Genomic DNA, 23207 nt, shown 5'->3' on the forward strand with positions numbered 1-23207 from the left:
ATAAAATAGTTATAAAAATAATAGTAAAAATTAGAGCAATAAGAATTTGGACAATCAGAGTTAGGACAATAAAAAGCAAAGAATTATGGATGTCTGGGTGACCTGCACTCTGCCACAAAGCACACCTTGCTAACAAAGGATTACCCCTTAAAAGCAATAGCCTATTGCATATTCATAGATTTCATTATTCAAAAATTCAAAGAAAGGATTTCTTCTGCTTCATTTCTACTCCCCCCCTCATCCTGTAAATCAATCATGTTGGTCCCTCGAAGTCATCTTCCCGATAAGAAGGCAATAATTCTTCTCTTGGAATCTTAGTGTCTTGTTGCTGTTATCTCTATGTGAAGAATTTCTTAATTATCCATTCCTTGAGCTAGTTGCAAAAAGAATCTTACATCACATAGTTTCTATTAATATTATGCTATAGCCTGAAACTATATTTACGACGTTACTTAAAAGAGATTAATACAGCATAACTTTCCAACATAACACATACAGTATTCATTTTAATATTTGCGAAGAGCCAATCATATAATAAGCATTTTTCACACTTTTTGCACCCACTTTCGAAATATTTACATGTATTGAGGAATCCCCTCTCAGTCTTCTCCAGACAAAACAGGCCCAGCTCCTGCAGTCTCTTCTCATAGGAGAGATGTTTCAAACCCCAAATTATCTTTGTGACCCCCCGCTGGAACCCTCTTCAGTAGCTCCTTGTCTCTCTTGTACTGAGGAGCAGAACTAGACATGGCACTCCAGACGTGTGCACACAAAGTGATGGGGGCTGGAAAGGACCACAGGGCAGGGAAGCCACAGCCCGCAGCTATAAAGGCGGCGGGAAGGCTCCGCTCGAGCCTCGCGGCCCGGCCGAGTCCCCTCGGCCACACGCAGCCCCGCGGGGGCGCGCGCGGTACCGGGGGCGCGCGCGGGTGCCGCCCCTTTCCAGTGCCTTTCCCGTTGCGCTGCGTCATCACGGCGCGCGGCGGCCGGCCCGAGCCGTTTCCGGTGTCGCGGGCGCGGCGCGAGCGCTCGGCTGGAGCCGCCGGGAGCCGGCGGCCAGGCCCCCTGCCCTGCCCTGCCCTGCCCCCCCCGGCTCGGCCCGGCCCGGCCCTGCCCGCCCTGCCTCGCACCGCCCGTACACGGCAATGTCGGACAGAGCGGAGGGGCCCGCGGGGGGCCCCCCTGGCTCGCCCATCCGCGACTCCGCCGGTGTCTCCGAGCCGCGGATCATCAAAGTCACGGTTAAGACTCCCAAGGAGAAGGAGGAGTTCGCCGTTTCCGAGACCAGCAGCATCCGGCAGGTGAGGGGCGGCGAAGCAGGCTGAGGGAGCCGGCGGGGCCACGTTGGGGCCGGGGCGGAGCGGAGCGCCGCCCGGCAGGGAAGCGCCGGCCTGCGGCTCTCGCCTCCGGCAGCGCGGGGCGAGGGCCCTGCCCAGTGACAAAGCAGCTTTTGCTCGTCCGGGTCGCGCCGGGCGCTGTTGGGCGAGCACCTGCACCGCCCAGGAGAGTACTGCTGCCATCTGAGGCTAGCGGGGGTAGTGGAGAAATGTGCCGCCTCGTACCCTCCTCTCCGACTTCTCTGTTACACTGCAGAGGGCCGGTTCGGAAGGTGGATGTGGTCATTCGTGAAGTCATCGAGTCGTAGAATCGTTTGGGTTGGAAGGAGACATTAAAAGTCTTCCAGTTCCCCTGTCGTAGGCAGGGACACCTTCAGCTAGACCAGGTTGCTCAAAGCCCCATTCAACCTGGTGTGGAATACTTTCAGGGATGGGCCATCCACAGCTTCTCTGGCCAGCCTGTTCCAGTGCCTCACCACCCCCACAGTAAAGAATTTTTTCATAATTGCTAATCTAAACCTATTCTCTTTTACTTTGAAACTATTGCCCCTTGCCCTGTTAGCACATGTTCTTGCAAACAGTCTTGCCTCATTCTTCCTATAAGTTTCCTTCAGGTCACAATTAGGCCACCCCAAAGCCTTCTCTCTTCTCCAATTTTCTAGCTGTGAGTTGTCCTGTTCATCTGACTGGTTTTGGTGGTAGTTGTCTCACTGGCTGGCTAACATGACTGTAGAAAGCATACACAGTCACTTGTATCTCTGTATTTCCAATGTTTATTTTGATCTAACACTGTCTTTAAAAACAGCAAGTAGGCCTCCAACTTCGGGAAGCCGTAGCCTTGTACTGTGTTTGTAAAATCGTCAGTCTCCTGTGGTAGTTATGGATAAGGTACTTAGCGTGCGTGGTTATGTCAGATAACCAAGATATTAGGGATTTTGTGCCTTCCTGTGAAAGTCTGTGCCCCAGCTGCCTTGGTCTTGAACTAGTGACACCTGCTGATTCATCAACACTGTTTCCTGCAAGTCTTCTAGTTTTGTAGGTTTCCTGTGCAAGTATTGACTAAAACTTCAATTACTTAAATTAGAAAGCAACAAATCATAGCAAAGATGCTATCAAAATGTAAAAATGCAGTCTCCTGCTTATGAAGAATGTAGATGTTGCTAGATTCAGAACTTATTTAATTTTCCATAGGATTTCCCAGTTTTCTCCTTGAAATGGTTCTCACTGTGGCAACTTTGTGCTATTCCACAATTTTTTGTGTGTCATTGGTATTGCAGACCTCATCAAAAAAAAGATTACATGTCTAAAAGCACCACTAATGTCTAGATACAGAACTTGACATTATTCCTTAAGTGTAAGCTGAAGGACACTGATTGGTTAATAAAAGAGGATACAAAAGATGAAGTAAAAGCTCTGAAATTTCAAATGTCGTGCTGGCACTTCAACTAGATTGTCAGACTTTTGTTTCACCTAGTTGCTGTGAATAGAGAAAATGCTAATATTTCTTCCAGGTTTTTTTGTCCTTATGTCTAATCTACATTCAGTTTGGTTTTGTGTTGTTTTTTTTTTTTTTCTTTTGTACATCAGTGTTTGGGCTAGAAATGTCCCAGACCTGAGTTTCATTGAGGTTTTCTCAGCTGCCAATGCATTGAAGTTGCTTTCTTGTCTTCTCTGGTCTTTTGGCAGCTGCAGTGTTGTGTACAGTGAGCTACTCTCTCTCTAAGTTTGATCTAGGCATTTCTCCCAAAAGTAAAAAGACTGTGTTTGCTTTTTAGTGTTTTCCACTGCTTTCCCAGCAATGTCAGTCTGAAAGGAGTGCTTTCCATTCCTCTGTTCTCCATATATTTGTGAGCAGTATCAATGCAGTTTTTGTAAGTCTTTGCAGTTTTGGGGCTTTTGTTTTGTTAGGATGTTTCAAAAGAGAGATTCATAAACTGAATCTAACCTGAGGATTGTGTTTGTTCTGTAAAGCCGTCATCCATTAGCTGGATCCTTTGGAATTAATGAAGAGATTTACTTTAGCTGTGAATTTTGTAATGCATTTGACTTTAACAGGTTTGTTTCAGATTTGAATACTGGTGGAGCTGCCAGGTTTTCAAATAAACAGTTGTCATAAACTGAAATGGTTGTACAACCTATCAAGAGCATGAATTTTTACTGAAAGCAGTCATGCAAGTTTAGGGAATTAACAGAGGACGCTACTTCAGATGTCTCTGTTGTCTACAGATTCCTTAAACTGTGAGTGTTTTCTCTCTTGGAACTGTTAAAATACTAGATCTGCAGTTATGACTTAATTCTTGTGAAGTAAGATTGCCCTGCTGGGTTGACCATTGGATTGAAGTCCCAGGCAGTGTAACAGCACTAAAAAATGCACTGTCCCCATAGTGTGACTAATACTGGCTTTTTCTCTTAAACTGCAAAAATGAGCTGTTGATAATAATAAGCATCAACAGTAGATGCAATGTTTCTAGAACCAGCCTTGAGAATAGGTTAATCTCAAATACCAGGCAAGTTGCACATCTGTTCAAATGCATCTGGGATCAGCAAGTGGTTTGTACAGTTGAGATAGGTGGGCCAGTAACTTGTAAGCTGAAAAAAAAAAAAAACAAAAAAAAAAAAAAAAAACAAAAAAAAAAAAACACCAGCAAAAGTAACTCCCTCAGTATATTTCTATAGCTAGCATTAGAACTTAAAGAATTGAGTTGATTTTCTAGGAAAATATTTTTTGTCATCAGGGCCAAATTTAGGGCTGTCGTGGTTTGACATGGAAGTGAATTCTTTCAGGAAGTTGGGTCAAACCAATTAGTAGTCAAGTTTGGATATTGGCACCTAAAGTGGCCACTAAAGGTATGGATATGCCTCTGAGAACACAGGGGGTTAAAAGCAAGAACTCCCAAGAGCTCGCTCTCTTTGGTTCCGGTCAGGGTGCTGTGCAGACCTCCCCTGCCCAGCCATGGGCCTGGGTGGGGGAGGGGAAGCCATGCGGCCTGGTCGAGGTGAGCCGAGGGGTAGAAGGACTGGAACCAAGCCAGCTCCTGTGGACGGAAGGGTGGAGAGAAGCGGAGATGCCTTTGTCATCCCTCCCCTGCAGAGGGAAGAGACAGAGAGTCCTGATGGCACCTGTAACTTTGCCGGCACGGAGGAGAAAGAGTGGGGGGGGAAGGCGCCCAGCCTTGGCCTTGGGAATCTGCTGCTGGGCAGGGATATCAGCCGTCCAGGGAGTCTGAACTTTTAACCCTTTCCTGAGAAATGAAGGCTTTGTAAAATATTACTCCTCCTTGATTTGAAGTAGAAGAGAGACAGTCTGGGATCCGAGATGATGGAAGAAGAAATTCTTGAGTTGGAAGGAGATGATGGAGTGGCTTGTGGCTGGACTTTTCTTGTTAGCCATAGACTGAACCAAATTCTCCTGTCAGAAGCTGCACTTAGAGGGGTGCATTGGTGAGCCAGGAGACCTGTTTCAGTGATTACCGGCAGAGGAGTAGAGACAAGAGAAGAGAGTTGAAGAAAGTGGGGAGAAGCCCTCTGTCTTCGAGGAAGAAGAAGAGGAGAAGAAGACCTCTGTTCTTGGACCCTCAGCCCCAGGGGAAAATGGGGGGGACTGTAGTCCCGAGATGAGAAACTGAACTGTTGTTTTTCTTGGGTCCTTGGCAAAGCATCCTTAAAGGAGCCCTATGAGCAGTCTGTCCATGTACGGTGGTGAGAGCACTGTGACATGGAAAGGAGAGTGTCACCATGGCAGATTTTCTCCGGGCGGTTGCCATGTGTGACATGGAAACACAAGGGTGGCAATTGTGTTTCCTGGGGGGTCTGTGGCACAGGAGAGACTCCTGTCTCCCTTGAAAGATTGAGTATTTGATTATCTGAAGAGTGGCAACTTGATCAGGATCCCGGGTGGTGTCTCACTGTTGAGTTTGTTTGGAAATTAGGTGGAAGGAGGAGGGGTGTTTTGGAAAGTCTTCATCCAGGATTTAGTGTTTGTAGTTTTTATAGTAGTAGTAGTTTAATAAAGTTCTTTTCTTTGTTATTAAGCTTGGGCCTGCTCTGCTCTGTTCCTGATCACATCTCACAGCAATTATTTAGAAAAGTACATTTTCATGGGGGCGCTGGCATCGCGCCAGTGTCAAACCATGACGAGGGCTAAAAAAATTATATTTTCTGCTGCCCCATTAATGTAAACCCTGTCTGCAACTTTTCTGTCGAGATTTTTTCCTGTATTGGAAGACTTCAGGAGAATAGATTTGTTACTGTGATCCTGTATTGTGCAGCTAGAGCAGTGAGTATGCAGGTTAGTATGGAAGATAAGCTAAGTACAGAGCTACTCTGGGAGATCAGTTGATTGCAACTGTTGTCTATCTGTCTTTTATTCTCTGAAAACCATTTGATTGTGCTTATCACAGTTTGGCTCAGTATTAGGACGAGGACCAAATATCTACATTCTTGACTGGGTATGATATCGGTCTTGCTCAGAGCAGAGACTTAGTGAATACGTAATGGGTAAAAGATAAATACCTATAAAATTGTTGACTTTTTCTGACCCTGGAAGTGCTGATAGTCTGGCTCACTACAGTTGTCTCTTGTCCTGTGTTTTTTTTCCTTCGGTTTATTTTCTGAGTTTGTGGCAGTGTCGTCTTTGCAATTTCTTGCTTAGCAGAGTTGTCTTAATGTTTTTAGTAAAGCTTGTAAACTAAGAAGAAGCATGCTCATTTTAGGAGCAACTCATGCCTTCATGTCTTCGTGAATGACTTGAATTGTTTGAGTATTGAGGTGTTGGAACCGGTTACATGGAAAACCAGTTTTTTTACCTTCATCATTTAGAATGAGGGAGTTTTAGAAGAGTTAAAGCTTGCTGATGCTTCTTGATGTTTTCTTGTTTTAGTGCCCTATGTTGACATTTGCTATATTCATCAGTTTATTATAACTGGTCCAGATTACTGTCTGTGAGTGTGTAGTACACTAAAAGATACTGACTTGTCCATTCTGTGATCATTACAACTCTGAAACAGAGTAACATGCCTAGCTGTGTGTTATTAACTGCTGGGCCAACAAACAGTGGATACAGTAAATCTGTGCTAATAATTTCAGAAACTTAAAGTTCTTACAGCGAATGATTGCCAGTCCTTTGATTATATGAAAATTTCAGAGCAATGCCCATCAGGAAGAGTAAGTGAAACTGAGTTTTAGCTCCACAGAAAACCGATTAGATCTTCTTGCAGGTTTAGGAGTTTTTTCCCCCTTTTTATTTAGCTTCAGCCTTTTAATAGAATATCTCTTCAGTGTGGAATACAGTTTTCAGTAACAACATATTTAACAGCTTCTGTGTTTTTTAAAGTAGGTGATCACAAATGTGCTTTCTGCACTAGACTAAACTACAGATAAAATCCCTGAGTTACTTATTTTTGAGTGTACATGTATCCATTGTTTTGAGACTGATTTTTGTAGAGAGCTTCTAAATTTCTGATTGAAATTTCAGTACTGTTTATGGTTGAAACTTTAAATCCGTAAATCCAGAGTTTCATTTTTTGCCTGGTTTTTGCAATCCCAAATTGGTAGTCTTCTGCTTTATGAAGACAACACAGGTGTAAATGTTAAATTGTTAAATCTTTGGGTAGTTTGGTAGTAAAGCATCTTTCCTGGCTTGCATATGCTTTTAGTATTTTATGTAATTTTTACTTTTTAAGAAACTGTACTTTATAGGAACAATTATTTTAACATGATCCAATTCTGTTTCACTGTTTTTCTGTAATTCAGGGATTACTTACTGAATGCTACAAACAAAATAAGTTGAAACTGTATAATGGAATCTAGTCTGTTCTTTGTTTACAGGATTGTGATTCAGGTTTCTGTTGTTTTTCAGGTGTCTCAAGGCACTTGAATACATGGAGCATTTAGTGTTAGATTTTCCATCGTCTGGTGTCTCAGTGCATTGTAACACATCTGTGTGATTCTTTATGGAGTCTGCCTCGTGATATACTCTGATTATACTTATTTCTTAACCTGGGCTTTTCTCCCCCCTGTCATTTTGTGATATCATAATTGTTTTAGAGCAATGGTAGGTGATTATTTGATAGCAGAACCTTCAGATGTAAAAGTATATTGACTTTTCTGACTATTAGCTTAGTTAGATGTAACTGAAAGGTGTCAGTGGCCATAATACACAACAGTTGTTTTCTGATACCTGACTGGCAGACAGAGTAAAATAAGAAAACTTATTTAAGTAGTAGTGTGAAGTGTCTTTTACGTAGATACTTCTCTGCATAAAAGTAAGACATTAATGTTTATTTTTTAAATTATTTTTTAAATGTTATCTATGTCAGATGCGTTTTTCCTGCGAGTTTGTTTTGCTAAAATCCCTCACCCTCAGTGAGGGGTGTCACACAGTTTTAAAGAATTGCCATATGTTCAAAATTGCCAACAGCATAGAAAAGCTTAATGAATAATTAGCTGTGGTAAAAGTGTAATGTAAAAAAACAGAAAATATTTCAATCTAATGACTATAAACCTTGTCTCTGTAAAAAGGGTCATTGTCTGGGAGTAAAGTTAGGGTAAAATCTTAAAAATTTGGAAGATATGGTGACATGGTGTTCTGGTTTTGACTGGAATAGAGCTAATTTTCTTAGTAGTTGATATGGTGCTGTGTTTTGTATTAAGTGTGAGAATAATGGTAATACACTGATTTTGGCTCTTGCTAAACAGTGTTGTTGTTTTTTAGGAATATTACTCCCTAACTCAGTGACCCCACTGAGACTTTCCAAACCATACTGCTGCTCTCTCTCTCTCTCTCTCTTTCTTCCCCCTACTTTTCCTCTCCCTCTCCCCGCTAAGTCTGAGTGCTTTATTTGTTTGTTAAATAACACTGAATGTTGTATAAATTAGTTGAGTTGTATAATACAGTTGGGAGTTTTCAAGATGAAAATAACAATGAAAGAGAGGAGTTGAAGCATTTTCTACTTTTATGCAGCACAAAAACCTCAATGGCATAAGTTGAATCTTAGTGTCCTGTAACTTGCAAAGCTTTTTCTCTTTTCACTTTTCTTAAGTTGTCTGTCAACCCAAGGCATGCTGGAGAGGAGAGTTGGAAGCACAAAAGGTCAAGATCACAGGTCGAGATAAAAGCAATTTACTGGAAACAGCAATGAGATAAGAAAACAAATATTAACTGCAACAATACAAATGACAGAGGGTGCAAGAAAATCAATGATTGACACGAAAAACCTTCCTTGATAACAGACAATACTGGACATCTCCCTCCACCGTGTTTTCTTGACCAGAAGGAACCCCTTCTCCCTGGAAGAGATTCCATTTTCCCAGCTGCTGTGAATGACAGGTGGTATAGAACAACCTCTGGGTTCAGGCTATTGCCCCTCCTGACTACTGCAAAAATTAACCCTTTCCTGGCCTGAGCCAGGAGAGTGCTTATTCTAAATGGAGTTTTTGGTTTGTGTTGCTTTGCCAGTGATCAGGTACATAACTAACAGGGAGAGGGTAGATTGGCAAGTACTTTTATGGGAGAAGCATTGCTTCTTCAGACAAAGGCTTGGAGAAGTGCAGTGGCTTACTGAAGAATCCCTGAAGGGAATAGAAATGGCTAGAACTTGAGTTGTGAGTCCTTTACACTACCATGTGCTGCTGCAGTTCACCCTTTATGGACTACTAGCCTTTTAGACTCATCAAGAATCTTGACTTTGAATTTTGAAATGTGGGGTTTTTTGTGAGTTTGATTTGACTGCAGACATTTGAGGAAGTAATTTTATTATGAAACTAGCATGGGTCATTGGCAAAGCCATCATAAGATAGTAACTCCATTAAGACATGAAAGACAGTACTCTTACATAGAAGCCTTATTTTGTGTGTTATTTCTAGTTATGCTTTATCTGTTGTGGGGCAAGAGTGCTTGTATTTCTGTTTGAAATGACAAATTCTTATCTTCCTTCCTGTATAGTGTCCTAGAGTTGTGCAATGAAACACTGTTTTTACTGACTTACTTTAAGTCAGTTGTAAGATTTCCAGGTCATGATTCATCCCAAAAGGAAACCACAGCTATCAGCTGTGGCCAGGAGTGTGTTTGGTTCCTTACTTCCTGGGTCAAGACAACCTGTAACCATTAATTCTGTTGTATAAAAGAAAGCTGGAGCTCATCAAAGTTTGCTTCTGATGCTGCTCAGTGTGAGTGTAAAACAGACTGGAGTTCAGTCAATATGCTTAACTGTGTATGTTGTTAGGAAAGACGGTTGAAAGTTTAAATATTATGGGTGTGTTTTGAAACAGCAGTGCCAAACAAGGTAATACTGTTTCAAAATCTTTCTTTGTAGTAGAACTATTTGAGAGACTGGTAGGAATGAAAACTGCAGTTCAGCCTTCTGTGTACAAACATTTGCTTCCATGTCATCCTCTGTTGTGTTCAAAACAGAGTTTCATGTGGGTAGAGTCAGAAATCTTAATTTTTTTTACAGTCATGTGGATAAAATTGTAGCTTAACATTTTCAAAGTAGTTGAAGTTTCTAGGACCTGTTTTCTGTTACTTTCAATGGACTTAGATGTTAATTGCCCAAGACCTCTTCCAGGTTGTTACTGTAGTTTAATTTTTAAATATGACTTACTAAGCTGAGGTTGAGAGAATTTTTCTCAATTCTCAAAAAAGAGAAAATATTTTTAATTTATTTGTTTTCTTCTTTTTATTACTTTATCACAAGACTTTGTTTTTTGAATGGATAGTAAGATTATTACAGTTGCTGATTTTGATGTCATAAAATGAGTCAACAGAAGCTTTGTAAATATTATATGATTGTAATATATCAAAGGAGAGTTTGAGTGTTAATACTTTCATTTTACCTTGATATAACACTTTACCAGGTTCTTCCAAGGCCAGGTTGTCAGATGTTAATAGGTTAATGTTTAAATTATGGATCTGCTCTGCAAAGTGACAGTGCAAAACAATATCTGGTTTAGTCAGATGTTCTACTTCATGTGTATTCAGATATTTTCTTTGGTGACAAAGAATTTACTTTGACTAATTCAGATACCATTATGCATTTGTTCAGCACTAGACATCAACATTTTATGGTGTCCATCTGTACCTTGCAAAAACCTTGAGAGGCAGTCAAGTTGAGCAGGTGTAGTAAAAGTACCAGCTTGCTTCAGAGAGTTGGGGTTTTTTCCATGTGTCTTAACATTGAACCAAAAAAGGCAGCTTTTTAATGGTGATTATTTTAAAGTTGCTATGAAGATAAGGGTATTTGGCATGGAATTGAGAGTATAAACAAGAAGTGCTGGTGTGCTGCTAAAAAGCCAATGAGTGTTCTCAATATGAAAACCTATTCTGCTTTTGTATTTCAAAGCAAAAAAAGTTTATGCAAACAAGTTAACTTGAGGTAAAATGGCATTTTGGGCAAAGTCCTTCAACAAGACAAGCTTTGGATTTGTTCTAATTCATTTCAAATCTACAAGTTGCCACACTTTGAGGAGAATGTAACCCTGAATCAATTCACTCTGGTTAAGAATGCTTTTTACGTTTTTCTCTAGGAAAACCTGGCCTCTGTCTAGACATTAGTCCAGTGTTTTAGTCTGATTCCCACTGTGTTTCTCTCCACATATTTTTCTAATAATCATGTAAAAATTGACACGATCTTACATTATTTTACTGTATTCAAGTACTAGAGTACAGTGAACTAGCTTCCATAAATACACTAGGTTTCAAGTATGTTGAAACATTATTTTCACAACTTTGAGTCCTTTTTTGTGCCCAGATATGACTGAACACTTTTGTAGTACCACAAGGCATAGTATTATTACAATGAAGTAAAACTTGCATTTAGAACAATAAAGCGAATGAACTGACATTGTTGGTTGAATTATTACATGATAATTAAAAGGATGAGTCACTGCATTAGAAGAATTGGACAGAAATGCTCATCGTTTCCAGCCAGTGATGCTGAACTTCTGCTTTGGGTTTTCTTGGTGGATGAAGTGTTTAAACTGTAATTACTGATACTGTTATTTAGTTATGCTGTACAAACTGAAGACCTCAACAACACCAAAATTAATTTTTTAGAACTGCCTGAATTTCCGTCATCATAATCTGTCATGGTTTAAACCCAGCCAGCAATTATCATGCAACTGCTTACTTGCTTCCCTCCTGCCTAGTGAAATGGGGAAGAGAATCAGAAAAAAAATGAGTAAAACTCATGGATTTTTATAAGAACAGTTTAATATTTAAAACAACAACAGTAATAATAATAACAACAACAATCATAGTAATGAATGAGAGGGAGCGAGGAGTAAAACCCAAGAGAAACAAATGATGCTCAGTACAGTGGCTCAGCACCCACTGCCTGATGGCCAAGCCTGTTCCCTTCACTGGCAAATGCTCCAGCCCCATTCCAAGTTTGTGAAAGCAGGGGTTGGGAGAATGAAGAACCATCCTCTGTAGAAGATCAGGTTCAGGACCCATGGGATCTGATGAGATAAATCCATAGGCCCTGAGGGAACTGGACAAGAAAGTAGTTAAGCCACTAGCTATTGTACTTGCAAAGTTGTAGCAGTTCTCTGTGGAAATTACCACAGACTGGAAAAGGCAAGAGAGCATCCATATATTTTTGGGAAAGGAAATTGGGAAGACTCAGGGAACTACAGACTGGTCAGTCTTACCTCAGTGCCTGGCAGGATCATGGAACAGAACCTTCTGAAAATTATGCTAAGGACCATGGAAGGTAAGGAGAGGATTGGTGACAGTCAGAACAGATTCCCTAAGGACAAATTTGATTGTTGCCTGTGATGGGGTTGCAGTGGTGGCAGATGAGGAAAAAGTGAACAACATAATCTTCCTGCACGTATGTAGAGTGTTTGACACTGTGCCACATCATTTGTCTCTAAAATGGAGACACATGGTTTTGACAAATGGACTACTCAGTGAATAACAAATTTAAAGGGTTGTGGTGAATGGCTCATTGTCCAAGTGGTGACCAGTGATGAGTGGTGTCCTCAGGGATCGGTACAGGGGCAAGCACTGTTTAACATCTTTGTCAGTAACATAGACAGTGGGATTGAGTGCACCCCAACATTGTGTGCCAGTCAGTGTGGTGTGAATGAGGCACTGGAGGAAAGGGATGCCATCCTTGCTAGGCTTGAGAGGTTGGCTCATGTGAACCTCATGAAGTTCAACAAGGCCAAGTGCAAGGTCCTACACTTGGATTGGGGCAATCCCAAATACAAATACAGGCAGGGTGGATAGGGAGCAGCCCTGAGGAGAAAGACTTGGCGGTGCTTGTGGATGAGAGGCTGGACATGACCCAGCAATGTGTTCTCACAGCCCAGAAAGTTGATTGTATCTCGGGGTGCATCCAAAAGCAGCATGGCCGGCAGGGTAAGCGAGGAAGATTCTGCTCTGTTCTGGTGGGACTCCACCTGGAGTGCTGCATCCAGCTCTGAGGACCCCAACAGAGGAGGACATGGACCTGTTGGAGTGAGCTAGGAGGAGGCCACCAAGATGATCAGAGGACTGGAGCCCATGTCATGTCAAGACAGGCTGAGAGACTTTTGTTCATCATGGAGAAGAGAAGCTCCAGGGAGACCTTAGAGCAGCCTTTCAGTGGCCAAAAGAGACCTACATGAAAGATGATGAGGGACTTTTTACAAGGGCATAGAGTGATGATACAAGGGTAATGACTTTGCCCTCTTTAATATTAGGAAGAAATTCTGTACTGTGGGGACATTGGTACAGGTTGCCCAGAGAAGCTGTGGATGCTCCATCGCAGGAAGTGTTCAAAGCCAGACTGGACTTTGAGTAACCTGGTCTAGGGGAAGGTATCTTTGCCCTCGGCAGAGGAGCTGGAACTAGATGATCTTTACATTCCTTTTCAACAATGTTTTCAGGATTATATTTTCCATATGTGTAGATTATTTTTTTCCTCTGCCTCAGAAAAAGAAAAAAAGGTGTATGAAGCTAATCTGTTATTTTAGGTGTTTTGGACAGTTAACAAGCAGTAAGTTAGAAAGCAGTCTCTTTTGTAAAAGATCTTGTATGATAATGATTTCTCAGTGAAATGAAAAATGTGTTTATTCACTGTGCTCTGGGCTGTAACTGCATTTCATGTAGCTGTGTCCTGCATTGAATAAGAAAGCAGAGCCACCTAAGGTATAGGTGTGGTATATATGGTTTTGTCTGTGTGGAAAGGAATGCTAGTTTTGACAAATGGAAGGAAGGCAGCAAAAATACATCTAAGGAGAGAGTATACTCAGTTCAAGCAAAAGTCTAGACATATTTATCCTCTTTGTGGCATTGTGTCATCAGTCCTTCAGCAATGGATGGTTTCAGTGGTGTGCACATTTTTATGTGTGTACTTGCTAGTATATAATTATATGCATACTTTACCATGTACGTACATATGGGTGTGTTTAAGTACTGTATATACTAGTATGTATTTATATCCTGGATGCATGCCTGATTGAAGTCACAGTAGTCTTCAACAGAAATCAGATTTTCATTGTCACAACTTATGTAACTAATGATCTAGATGTGAAATATTTCAGATTTCCTTTTCTGAATGACAAAATAAATATTTCCCATCTTCCCATGGACAGAAAGAAATTTAGGAAACAAAAGTATTTCTAATTTGTGAAATACAGAATATGCAGTATAAGTGAGGTGATATAGCATATGTGAAAAACAGGTTGTTCTTAAATATTTTTTTTAAATTGCAGTTCAGTATTTAATTATATAAATGTATAATATTAATTTTCTTGTTCAGTTCAAGGAAGAAATCTCTAAGCGTTTCAAGTCCCACATTGATCAGCTTGTGTTGATATTTGCTGGAAAAATTTTAAAAGATCAAGATACTTTGACTCAGCATGGAATTCATGATGGACTCACTGTTCACCTGGTTATCAAAACACAAAACAGGTAACCTTAGTAACAAGTGGTCTTCTGTTTACCTCTAGAGAAGTTAAAATACTCTGTGTTATTAATAGCTTTCTCTTGGGCAAAACTAGATTTAACTAAATCACCTTAATCAGCTCATTAGTTACAGCTGCTGCAGGACAACACTGAAATTGCAGTGTTTGTTTTTTTTTAATTTCTCTTGTATTTTAAGCTGGTTTGTGCTTTTAAATACTTTATTTTTACTTTTTCTTTTGGTTGTTTTTGGGAGTTTTTTGGTTGGTTTGTTGGTTGTTGTTATATAGCTTTTTTATTTTTCATTCCAGCTGTGTTTTGGCTTCACAGTTGTTAGATATTATCTCTTACTATCCATTAATACATTAATGTATGTTTTGCAGATTTTATTTTCACACATGAAAACTTGCAGTGAATCTTTTCTTTCTTTTTTTTTCTCTGCAGTGAATTTTCTTTTCTTGTTTTACCAACACAGTGAATAAAGACTCTGTTTTGGTAAAACAAGGAAAGAAAATTTTTGTGAATTGCTTTAGTGTAATGAATTTATCTGTCTAAATAGACTTTCAATTTTAAGGAGTTTTGGGATTTTTTTTGAGGTTTTTTTTTTTTTGTCTGTTTTGGGTTTGGTGTTTTGTTTTGTTTGTTTTTTGTTTTTTTCCTTTGGTGAAGAAGCATTAGAATGATGGTAAAAAAGCTGTATCAGTTAGCTATGGTGTGTGCACTTCCTGTGAAGTGCCCAAAAATCATTCCAACAAGAAGAGCAATAGATCCCTCAAAAGCAGTTTGACATTAGTCAATAACATGTTCATTCTTTTAGAGTGAAAGTGGTTTTGCTCCTGTTCTACTTAGATCTTTCCTGTTTATGGTAAGGATCCCCTCTGGTGTGAAAATGTCATATGTTGAAGGAAAGAGCATGGAGTATAGGAGAGAACAGAAACAGGCTTTCCCTTTCAAGGCCCTACCAAGACACATAGGCTGGCTAGTAGCATTAAATACAAATTCTTGTTGAAATTAGTATCATTATCATTAAATGCAGGTACCTTTTGAAAATTATACCTTCAGTTCTATATTCATGCCCTGGAAGGATTATGTTCTCTGTCCTGGAGTCAAAAAAGATATTTGTTCTGTTGGAAGTCTCCCTTTCCTGCCCTGTGCCTTCTCCACATGAAATTTAGGCTGATAAAAGCCATGCCAGTCTTGAATATGGTGTTAGATAATACTGCAGTTCTGGTCCTTTTGCATCTGAATGAGTATTCTGCTGTTGCTATTTTTTTTTTGTTTTTTTTTTTTTTTTTTTGTTTTGTTTTTTTTTTTTGCCTGCAGTCTTATGTGCGGCAGATAGGCACCATGAGTACTACGAGGAGGATGTGTTTGACTTGCACTGTCTTCAGAGGGTTTATAGTTTGGACCTACTATAGCTATACATACTGAAATACCACTGCCAACCTCTTGGACCTTCTTGCACTTTGCCTCTGAGCAGAGGAACCCTCAGGAACACAAATGTCAAATGTGTGTCTGGGGAATTTTTTGTGTTCCTGCATCTGTCTTACCAGCATTGCGCTCCATGTCTTCATTTTTACCTGCTATTTTTTGAATCATTTTAGAAGACTGTATTTCTACTATCTGCAGAATGTTTTAATCATGTCTGGGAAAATGAAGTATGAACTAAGAACTATAGATCCTTTACATGTACCTGTGCAGTGCTCAAATGGTGCATCGAAGTTTTCACCTTCTAGCTTTGCTTGAATAAAGTAAAAACATGCTAAAAGCTGTTGGAGAGAATGAAGATCACTTCTGAGAAAGTATAGCATTGTCCTGAAATATCTCAGTTGTATTCTTGCTAAAATATCTCTATTTAATGCTTGTCTTGAAAGACAAGATTTAGACTCTGCCAGTGTGGTCTGGAACATACTGATTTTTGGCTATCAGTATCAAGATTGATTTGTTCCCACCTACTTTATGCTATGCCATTTACTTTTCTTTGACTGTTACTGTTGTTGCTGTGTATCTGAAAAAGTTATTTTCCAAAACTGGATCTGAAAGTGATCTTTCCCTTCTAAGCTATGCTAGATGTGTAATTTCAAAACAGGAATCCTCATATATCCCAGCCAAATGCTTGTTTAAAAAAAAAAAAAAGGTTACTTTTTTTACTGTGCTACATTTTCCAGACTGCTACAGACTTCTAGTGCAATCTTGTAACCTATCTTCTACAGTGTCAGAGTAGCAACGAGGGATTATCAATGGGCAGTGAAGATAACATGGAATTTCGAATAGTGTTCTAGGTCAACAGGTATCATTTGTTCACAAGTACTGGGAGGAAACATAATGGCAAAATGGATATAAAAGGCGATGTGCGCTTGACAGGAATATCGCTGGAAGACTGGAGGCTCACAGGCTTGACAATTACATGAACCATTATCTTCATAGAATATGCCCCAATTTGCATGGGAACACTATTGAACTTCCAAGTTTCAGTGTCATCTACTTTTCTTGTCAGACTTTTGAGAACCTTTCATGTCTATTATGTGAAGCAGCGTAGTTACTTCTAAAAATAGTTTCTTAGTTGAAAATAAAAATAGGATTTGATGCTTATTATTTTGCTTTTGGAGGAAAGATGTTTGTGTTCACTAGATTAAAGAAGACTAAATATCTCTAGCAGGAGAATCACGATCAGTATACAGTCTATAATCTTTCTCATTCAAGTTACAGCTGCTTGGCTGATTATAGTCATCTTGAGTGCAAAGTTTGCAGTTGCTGATAATGAAGTTAAAGAACTCTTAGAAACCTCAGGAGAATATCTGCATTTAAGGCATCTTTCTGATGTTTTTTTTTGGTTTTTTTTTTTTTTTTTTTTGGTATAGTTGAGTTTTGGTATAGTTCTGATGTTTGCTTGAGTGGAGCAAATATAGAGTTATGTTATAGGAGAAAGGTCCTCCAAGGTGAACTGAAGTATGGAGTCTAGGGTACTTTCAAATTCTCAGATCTTTTTGTGACATCTGAATTCATAGTTTTAAGAAGTATTTTATTCTTTAGTACTGCAAATATAGGCATTTATTGATTGTTGAACCACAGTGGAGAATTGATTTGGATTTCAAAGTAATCTCTTTTCCTTAGAACAGAGAGGTCAAGTTAGCTTTATTCAAGCTCAGTTCCTTAATCTCTTTTACTTCATGGCAGCATTTGTCTTTCTGCTTGCAGTAGAAGTGTGTGGTGAGTACACAGCCTAGGCAGCCTTTAGTGCCTGGGCTAAATTATACTGGCTTTAGCTTCATGTGATTTGATTATCAGCCTTTTCTTGAAATCTTAAAGGTTATTGAGAGTTTGAGATTTGTCTTCTAATAAAATGTGACATTAACTGAATTTCACATTTAATAAAGCATCCTGTTAGAGATGTGGCATGAAATAAATTCTGCATTAAATTTGTCAGGCTTTATTTCTTGAAGGTTTGGGCATGTTATCAGTAGTATGTGAATATAGTGAAATAAGACATGGATCCTTAAAGCAAGATAAAGACGGAGAAAACAATTCATTGGCAAGTATCATGGGGTAGGATAAGAAGGTGGTAATGGCTGCAGTGATACCTATCTGTTTTTTTACTATTTGAAACTACTGTTCTGAAAAACTGATGGCATGACAGGTGTCTGAGAAAGATTTATTACAAGAAGCCATCTGGGGATAACTGGGTTTTGACCAAGAATCAAAATGTAATTTAAGATTCTGAAGTATAATACTATAGCTATATTTAATGAATGTAAAATAACTTGTTGCACTCTATAAAGTTTTAATATTGCTTTTTTAGATCACAAGACCACCCAACTCAACAGGCAAACACCACTGGGAGTACTGCTACCACATCAACATCGAGCAGTAGCACCTCAACACCAGCATCAACAAATAGTAATCCCTTTGGCTTGGGTAAGAATATTTGTTAGGTAGTATTGTGGGTATCTTCTCTTGGATTCCGATAATTGTCCCCAGAGCTTTACTACAATGTAGACAGAACTTGACAAACAAAACCCAAACAAATACATCAGTCAAAAAACTGATTAGAGATATACATTGAATTGGCTGTAGAAGGTTTCTGATCAGTCAGTTACCAGAGGAGAGTTGTTTCATTAGTTTTATATAGAATCATGAAATAGATTGGGTTGGAAGGAGTACCTTTTAAGGTGATCTAGTCCATCCTCTCTGCAATTAGCTGGGACATCTTTAACTAGATTAAGTTGCTCAGAGCCCCATCCAACCTGACCTTGAATGTTTCCAGAGATGGAGTGCCCCAGAGATGGGGCATCCGTCACCTCCCTGGATAAACTATGCCAGTGTTTTACCACATTTCACTACGAGATTTGTACTGTTTCACCTTCAGTGGTAAGGTGCTACTGATGCTATATTTTGGCACTATGGGTAATGAAATGCCTTCCAGTGTCCTTGTACTACTTAAAAGTGCATCTGAATTCCTGTTATCTGAATAGAGATGAATCATAGAAGTTGGGACCTGTAACATGAAGCCAAGATCTGCAATAAAAGCAACAAAATTGCTGTTAATCTTACAATTAAGTATTTCTCAGGTTTCAGGTTTCAAGTCTGATAGTGTTACAAGTCTTCACTTCTGTGAATGAAGAGGCTGCAGTCTGTTGACTTTAAAATTATAACCTATTTCCATAGTTGCGGTGGGGTTTTTTAAATTCTTTTTTTTTTTTTTTTTTTTTTTTTTTTGCATTTGGGAGTGGGGAAGAGGTAGAATTGGAGAAGCCAATTACAGTAAGCAGATGATTTCTTAGGTTTTAATACTTTATTGGTCTGTCTAGTACCTTGTGAAACTTTTTATCTGGATTCAGCAAAACACAAAAATTCAAAACATAATTAGCTCTTGGTGTATTATTACCAAGAGGAATGCAGGTTCTACATTTAATTAGAATAGGGAATATTACTCATATTGGGAGTTCACTCTTAGTTATAGTCTAACCAAGAGGAGACAGATAAATGATTATTACAAATGCAATTGTTAAGTGTTGCTGGAGGGAGCAGGACATGGAGCTAAAGCCCCCAAACTCAAACATTTCTTGTATCTTGGCTTTGGAAAATGAGAAGAAAAGTTGTTAGAATTATAACAAATTTTATTTAAGATTAAAGTTTGTGGAATTTTTAGTTATGTGTCTTGTTATTTAAGGAAGCATATCCTTGGTGAGAACTCCTGAACATCCTTGCAAAAGATGGGGCTTTCCATTTATTTTTGTTATTTTGAAGAATGAGATATGTTCAAGTATTTTGTATTTAGAAAGAATCTGGATGTGATTGGAAGTATAGTCAGTCACATCCTTTTTTTCATCCTCTTAAAGGTGGCCTTGGAGGTTTGGCAGGCCTGAGTAGCCTGGGCTTAAATACTTCAAACTTCTCGGAGTTGCAAAGTCAGATGCAACGACAACTTATGTCCAACCCAGAAATGATGGTTCAGATAATGGAGAATCCATTTGTTCAGAGCATGCTTTCAAATCCCGACCTGATGAGGCAGTTAATTATGGCTAACCCTCAAATGCAGCAACTGATGCAGAGAAATCCAGAAATCAGTCACATGCTGAATAATCCAGATATAATGAGACAGGTATGTAGAAAGATCTGTTAGTTCATGACTTGTGTTTCTGCTGTTATGTAAACAACAGAGTAGGAATTGGACATGCTTAGTGGAGTGTGTAAACATTCTTAAAGTATTTAGTCTTACTCAAAATCCATAAAAGGTTGCCATAGACAACCAGTGTCTACATTTCTTGTTGTCAATGTCCAAAATAGACTGATATTTCAGAAATTCGGCAGCATAGTTTTTTAAAGTCATTGAATACATGTCTTCTGAGGCTAGAACTGGATGTGGTTGTCGACCCTTGAAGCCTGTTGTTTAGCCAGCAATTTTACCATAAGTAGTAATTCTCCAAAATACTGCATATTTTCATTGTGTCTTACTGTGGGTACTTCTAAATACTTTTTAAATTAAAAGATAAATAAGATATGTTATGTGCCAAAATGTACTAAAACCCGAAGAGATTAATAGATGCTTTTGAAATTGTATGTATTTATTTTAAATTTCATACTACAGGCTGCCTGCTGTAGTGATGTTAGAAATAGTAAGAATTATGGTAGAATGCTGGTTAAATACCCAATTATGTTGATTCACACTGAGCTGACAGGTTGATTCAGTTCTAATCATAATTTTAAACTAGGTTAGACAGGGATAACTGAGATATTGCCAAATGCTGACGTTTTCACTTTAGAATGGATTTCTTATTAATACAGATTAAACGTTCCACTTCTCTAGACACTAGAACTTGCTAGAAACCCTGCAATGATGCAGGAAATGATGCGAAACCAGGATCGAGCATTGAGCAACCTTGAAAGTATACCAGGGGGATACAATGCCTTGCGGCGTATGTACACAGACATTCAGGAGCCAATACTGAATGCAGCACAGGAACAGGTGAGAAAAGATTACAAATGGTACAGAAAGGAAATACTTATTTTTTTACATAAAAGAATTTAAGTAATTCAAATTTCCAGATGCTTACTTGTCAAAACAATTCTTGAAACTTGAAGTTATTATGTAGCCTTTTACTCTTGAAAGAACTTTAAAAATCCTGTGTTCTTCTGAGCCTGAAGAAGTACAGCTATCATTTTGTATGATTGAGATGCTATTTTAAAGTTAATAGATTAGTTTGTTACTTAATTTTTAATTCCTTTAATTCACTGCCTTAAGATGTGGAGGTCCAGTAAAATCCTTTTAAGGTTGTGTTTAAAAACTTTGAAGTGAAGGTGAGAAGAATAAAAGACTTTAAATCATAAGCCAGTATGCAAGACACAATTTTACTGTGATCAAAATACAATGCAGTAGCAACACTACTTTCAAAAAGAAATATGATTTAATTTTTAGGGGGGTCCTAATATCTCTCAGTGTTAGTGTCTTTTCACAATATTTACATTTAATTACTGTAGACTGGTGAGTATAACTTGATTAGAAGCCATAAAAGTTTATTTTCATGTATGATTTAGAAATCTGTAGATGATAAGTGTTTGCTTTCCTTTGTAGTTTGGAGGTAACCCATTTGCTTCTTTAGTAAGCAATGCATCAGCAGGAGGGAACAGTCAGCCATCTCGTACAGAAAATAGAGATCCTCTGCCAAATCCGTGGGCTCCTCAGCCCAACTCACAGACTTCCACAACAAATACCAGCGCTAGTGGAGAGAGCAGTGGCAGCAGTAATGCTGAAAATAGCACTTCAGGCGCAACAGGACAGAGCTCAACTGGACCGAATTTGGGACCTGGGCTTGGAGGTGTGTTTATTATTGCAACTGTATATATTTGTACATATTGCAAACTTACTGAAATTATTCTTTCATTAGGAAGAGAGTTTTTGATTCAGTTTTTATTGCTATTTGCTTTTGTAGAATGTTTTATTATTATCAAAGTCCTCTGAAGAAAAATAGGAAAAATAAAAAAATATGAAATAAAATCTAAGTGATAATGATACTTGTACACTGCCTTAAAATAACAAAGGTAGTGAATCTGTAGATGAATTGTAGTATTTTTTCTGTTCTAAGGCAAGCGGGAAAACAGCTAATAATGTGGATATTTGATTTGGAGTGTGTTTTGGGTACAACATCTGTCTTAACTTCTAAGGTAGATATATGTCTCTGTAAGCAGAACTGCACTGAGTTAAGTTTCAGGGTCTTAAACTCATGAAAACCAAGTGGTTATATTCTGGGTTTAGATAGTCTACTTTCTCTGATGATAATCATAATGCTTACTAATGTGCTCTTTACCTTTTCTTTAAGCTGGTATGTTCAACACACCAGGAATGCAGAGCTTATTACAGCAGATAACAGAAAACCCACAACTTATGCAGAATATGTTGTCTGCACCCTACATGAGAAGCATGATGCAGTCATTAAGCCAGAATCCTGATCTTGCAGTACAGGTAAATTGCATTTGGTATAGTAATATATTGTGTGTATTAAAGTAAAAAAAGACAACACCCAAAAGCTCAACAATTGCCTGTGGCAAATGGGCCAGTTTTTATGGTTAATTCCTAAGTCACTGAAATTATTACCTACTTACTATGAACAATTTGTTGCCTTGAGTTTCTTCAATTTGTAGTTGGATATAATGCCTGACATGCTTCAGAAATAACTTGTGGGGTTGTGTATGTTTTGCACAGCCCTAAACTTTTGATCCAGCATTAGAAACAGACAAAACAAGTGCTTTGGTTATGAATTTAGGTAGAGCTAACAGTAAATAAATACCCCCTCCACTCTGGGAGAAGTGAAGGGCGGGGGGGGGAACTTGGTGCCCTGTCTGGATTTTACTCTGGTTTTAACATCTCATTTCTGACCTGTGCTCACTGTAAAAGTGGAGATGCTGTTTCATGAATGGTGTTGTAGAAGTGCTTTGTATTTTTATTTAAAGTGGTAATATTGAAAGTCAAATTCTGAACTGACATTGAAAAAATATTACTTTTTCTCTGTTAAATACTTGGAAATAACCTTGACTTCAGATGATATTTATAACAAAACTATTACTTAGATTTGTATTGGAGGCTGAACAGAAAAGGATTTTCTTGTAATACTTGGCAAAACTGCCGTGTTTGTATCTGGAAATCCATTCACTTACAAGGAAAAAAAACCCCAATGATGCAAAAGTGAAACAAAAAAAAAAAAAGACAAACACCCCCAGAAAATTTTGGCCAAAGGAGTAGATAATTATTATTCTATGAGGTAATTTTCATAGACTATTACTGTATTATCCGTAGTTGTTTTAAAACCTCTAGTGGTTTTTGCTGCTTGATCTTTGACGTTAAGTATTTTTGTCCTATAGATGATGTTGAACAATCCTTTATTTGTTGGAAATCCTCAACTTCAGGAACAAATGAGACAACAACTTCCAACTTTCCTTCAGCAAGTAAGATGAGATACTAGCTCTTAATAAAGGTCTTCAATTCA

The 23207-nt window shown here is 38.8% G+C and overlaps 1 protein-coding gene across 7 annotated transcripts in view; it reads left to right on the plus strand.

The window, feature by feature from the left end:
* The first annotated feature begins 1113 nt into the window (after window positions 1-1113).
* UBQLN1 (ubiquilin 1) overlaps window positions 1114-23207 on the plus strand; it is a 30065-nt gene continuing 7971 nt past the window's right edge. For 3 of the 7 annotated variants that reach the window (XM_068176557.1, XM_068176551.1, XM_068176553.1), the window contains exons 1-9: window positions 1116-1301; window positions 8378-8440; window positions 14084-14235; window positions 18026-18141; window positions 19566-19828; window positions 20534-20692; window positions 21299-21542; window positions 22044-22186; window positions 23083-23166. In XM_068176557.1, the coding sequence (XP_068032658.1) occupies window positions 1146-1301; window positions 8378-8440; window positions 14084-14235; window positions 18026-18141; window positions 19566-19828; window positions 20534-20692; window positions 21299-21542; window positions 22044-22186; window positions 23083-23166 (1380 nt within the window). In that variant the 5' untranslated portion in view covers window positions 1116-1145. Of the gene's footprint in view, window positions 1302-8377; window positions 8441-14083; window positions 14236-18025; window positions 18142-19565; window positions 19829-20533; window positions 20693-21298; window positions 21543-22043; window positions 22187-23082; window positions 23167-23207 lie in introns of all 7 variants that reach the window. The other 4 variants (XM_068176554.1, XM_068176555.1, XM_068176556.1 and 1 more) reach the window with 3 other exon arrangements.

Source organism: Anomalospiza imberbis, chromosome Z (genome assembly GCF_031753505.1).
Source record: "Anomalospiza imberbis isolate Cuckoo-Finch-1a 21T00152 chromosome Z, ASM3175350v1, whole genome shotgun sequence".
NCBI lineage: Eukaryota > Metazoa > Chordata > Aves > Passeriformes > Viduidae > Anomalospiza > Anomalospiza imberbis.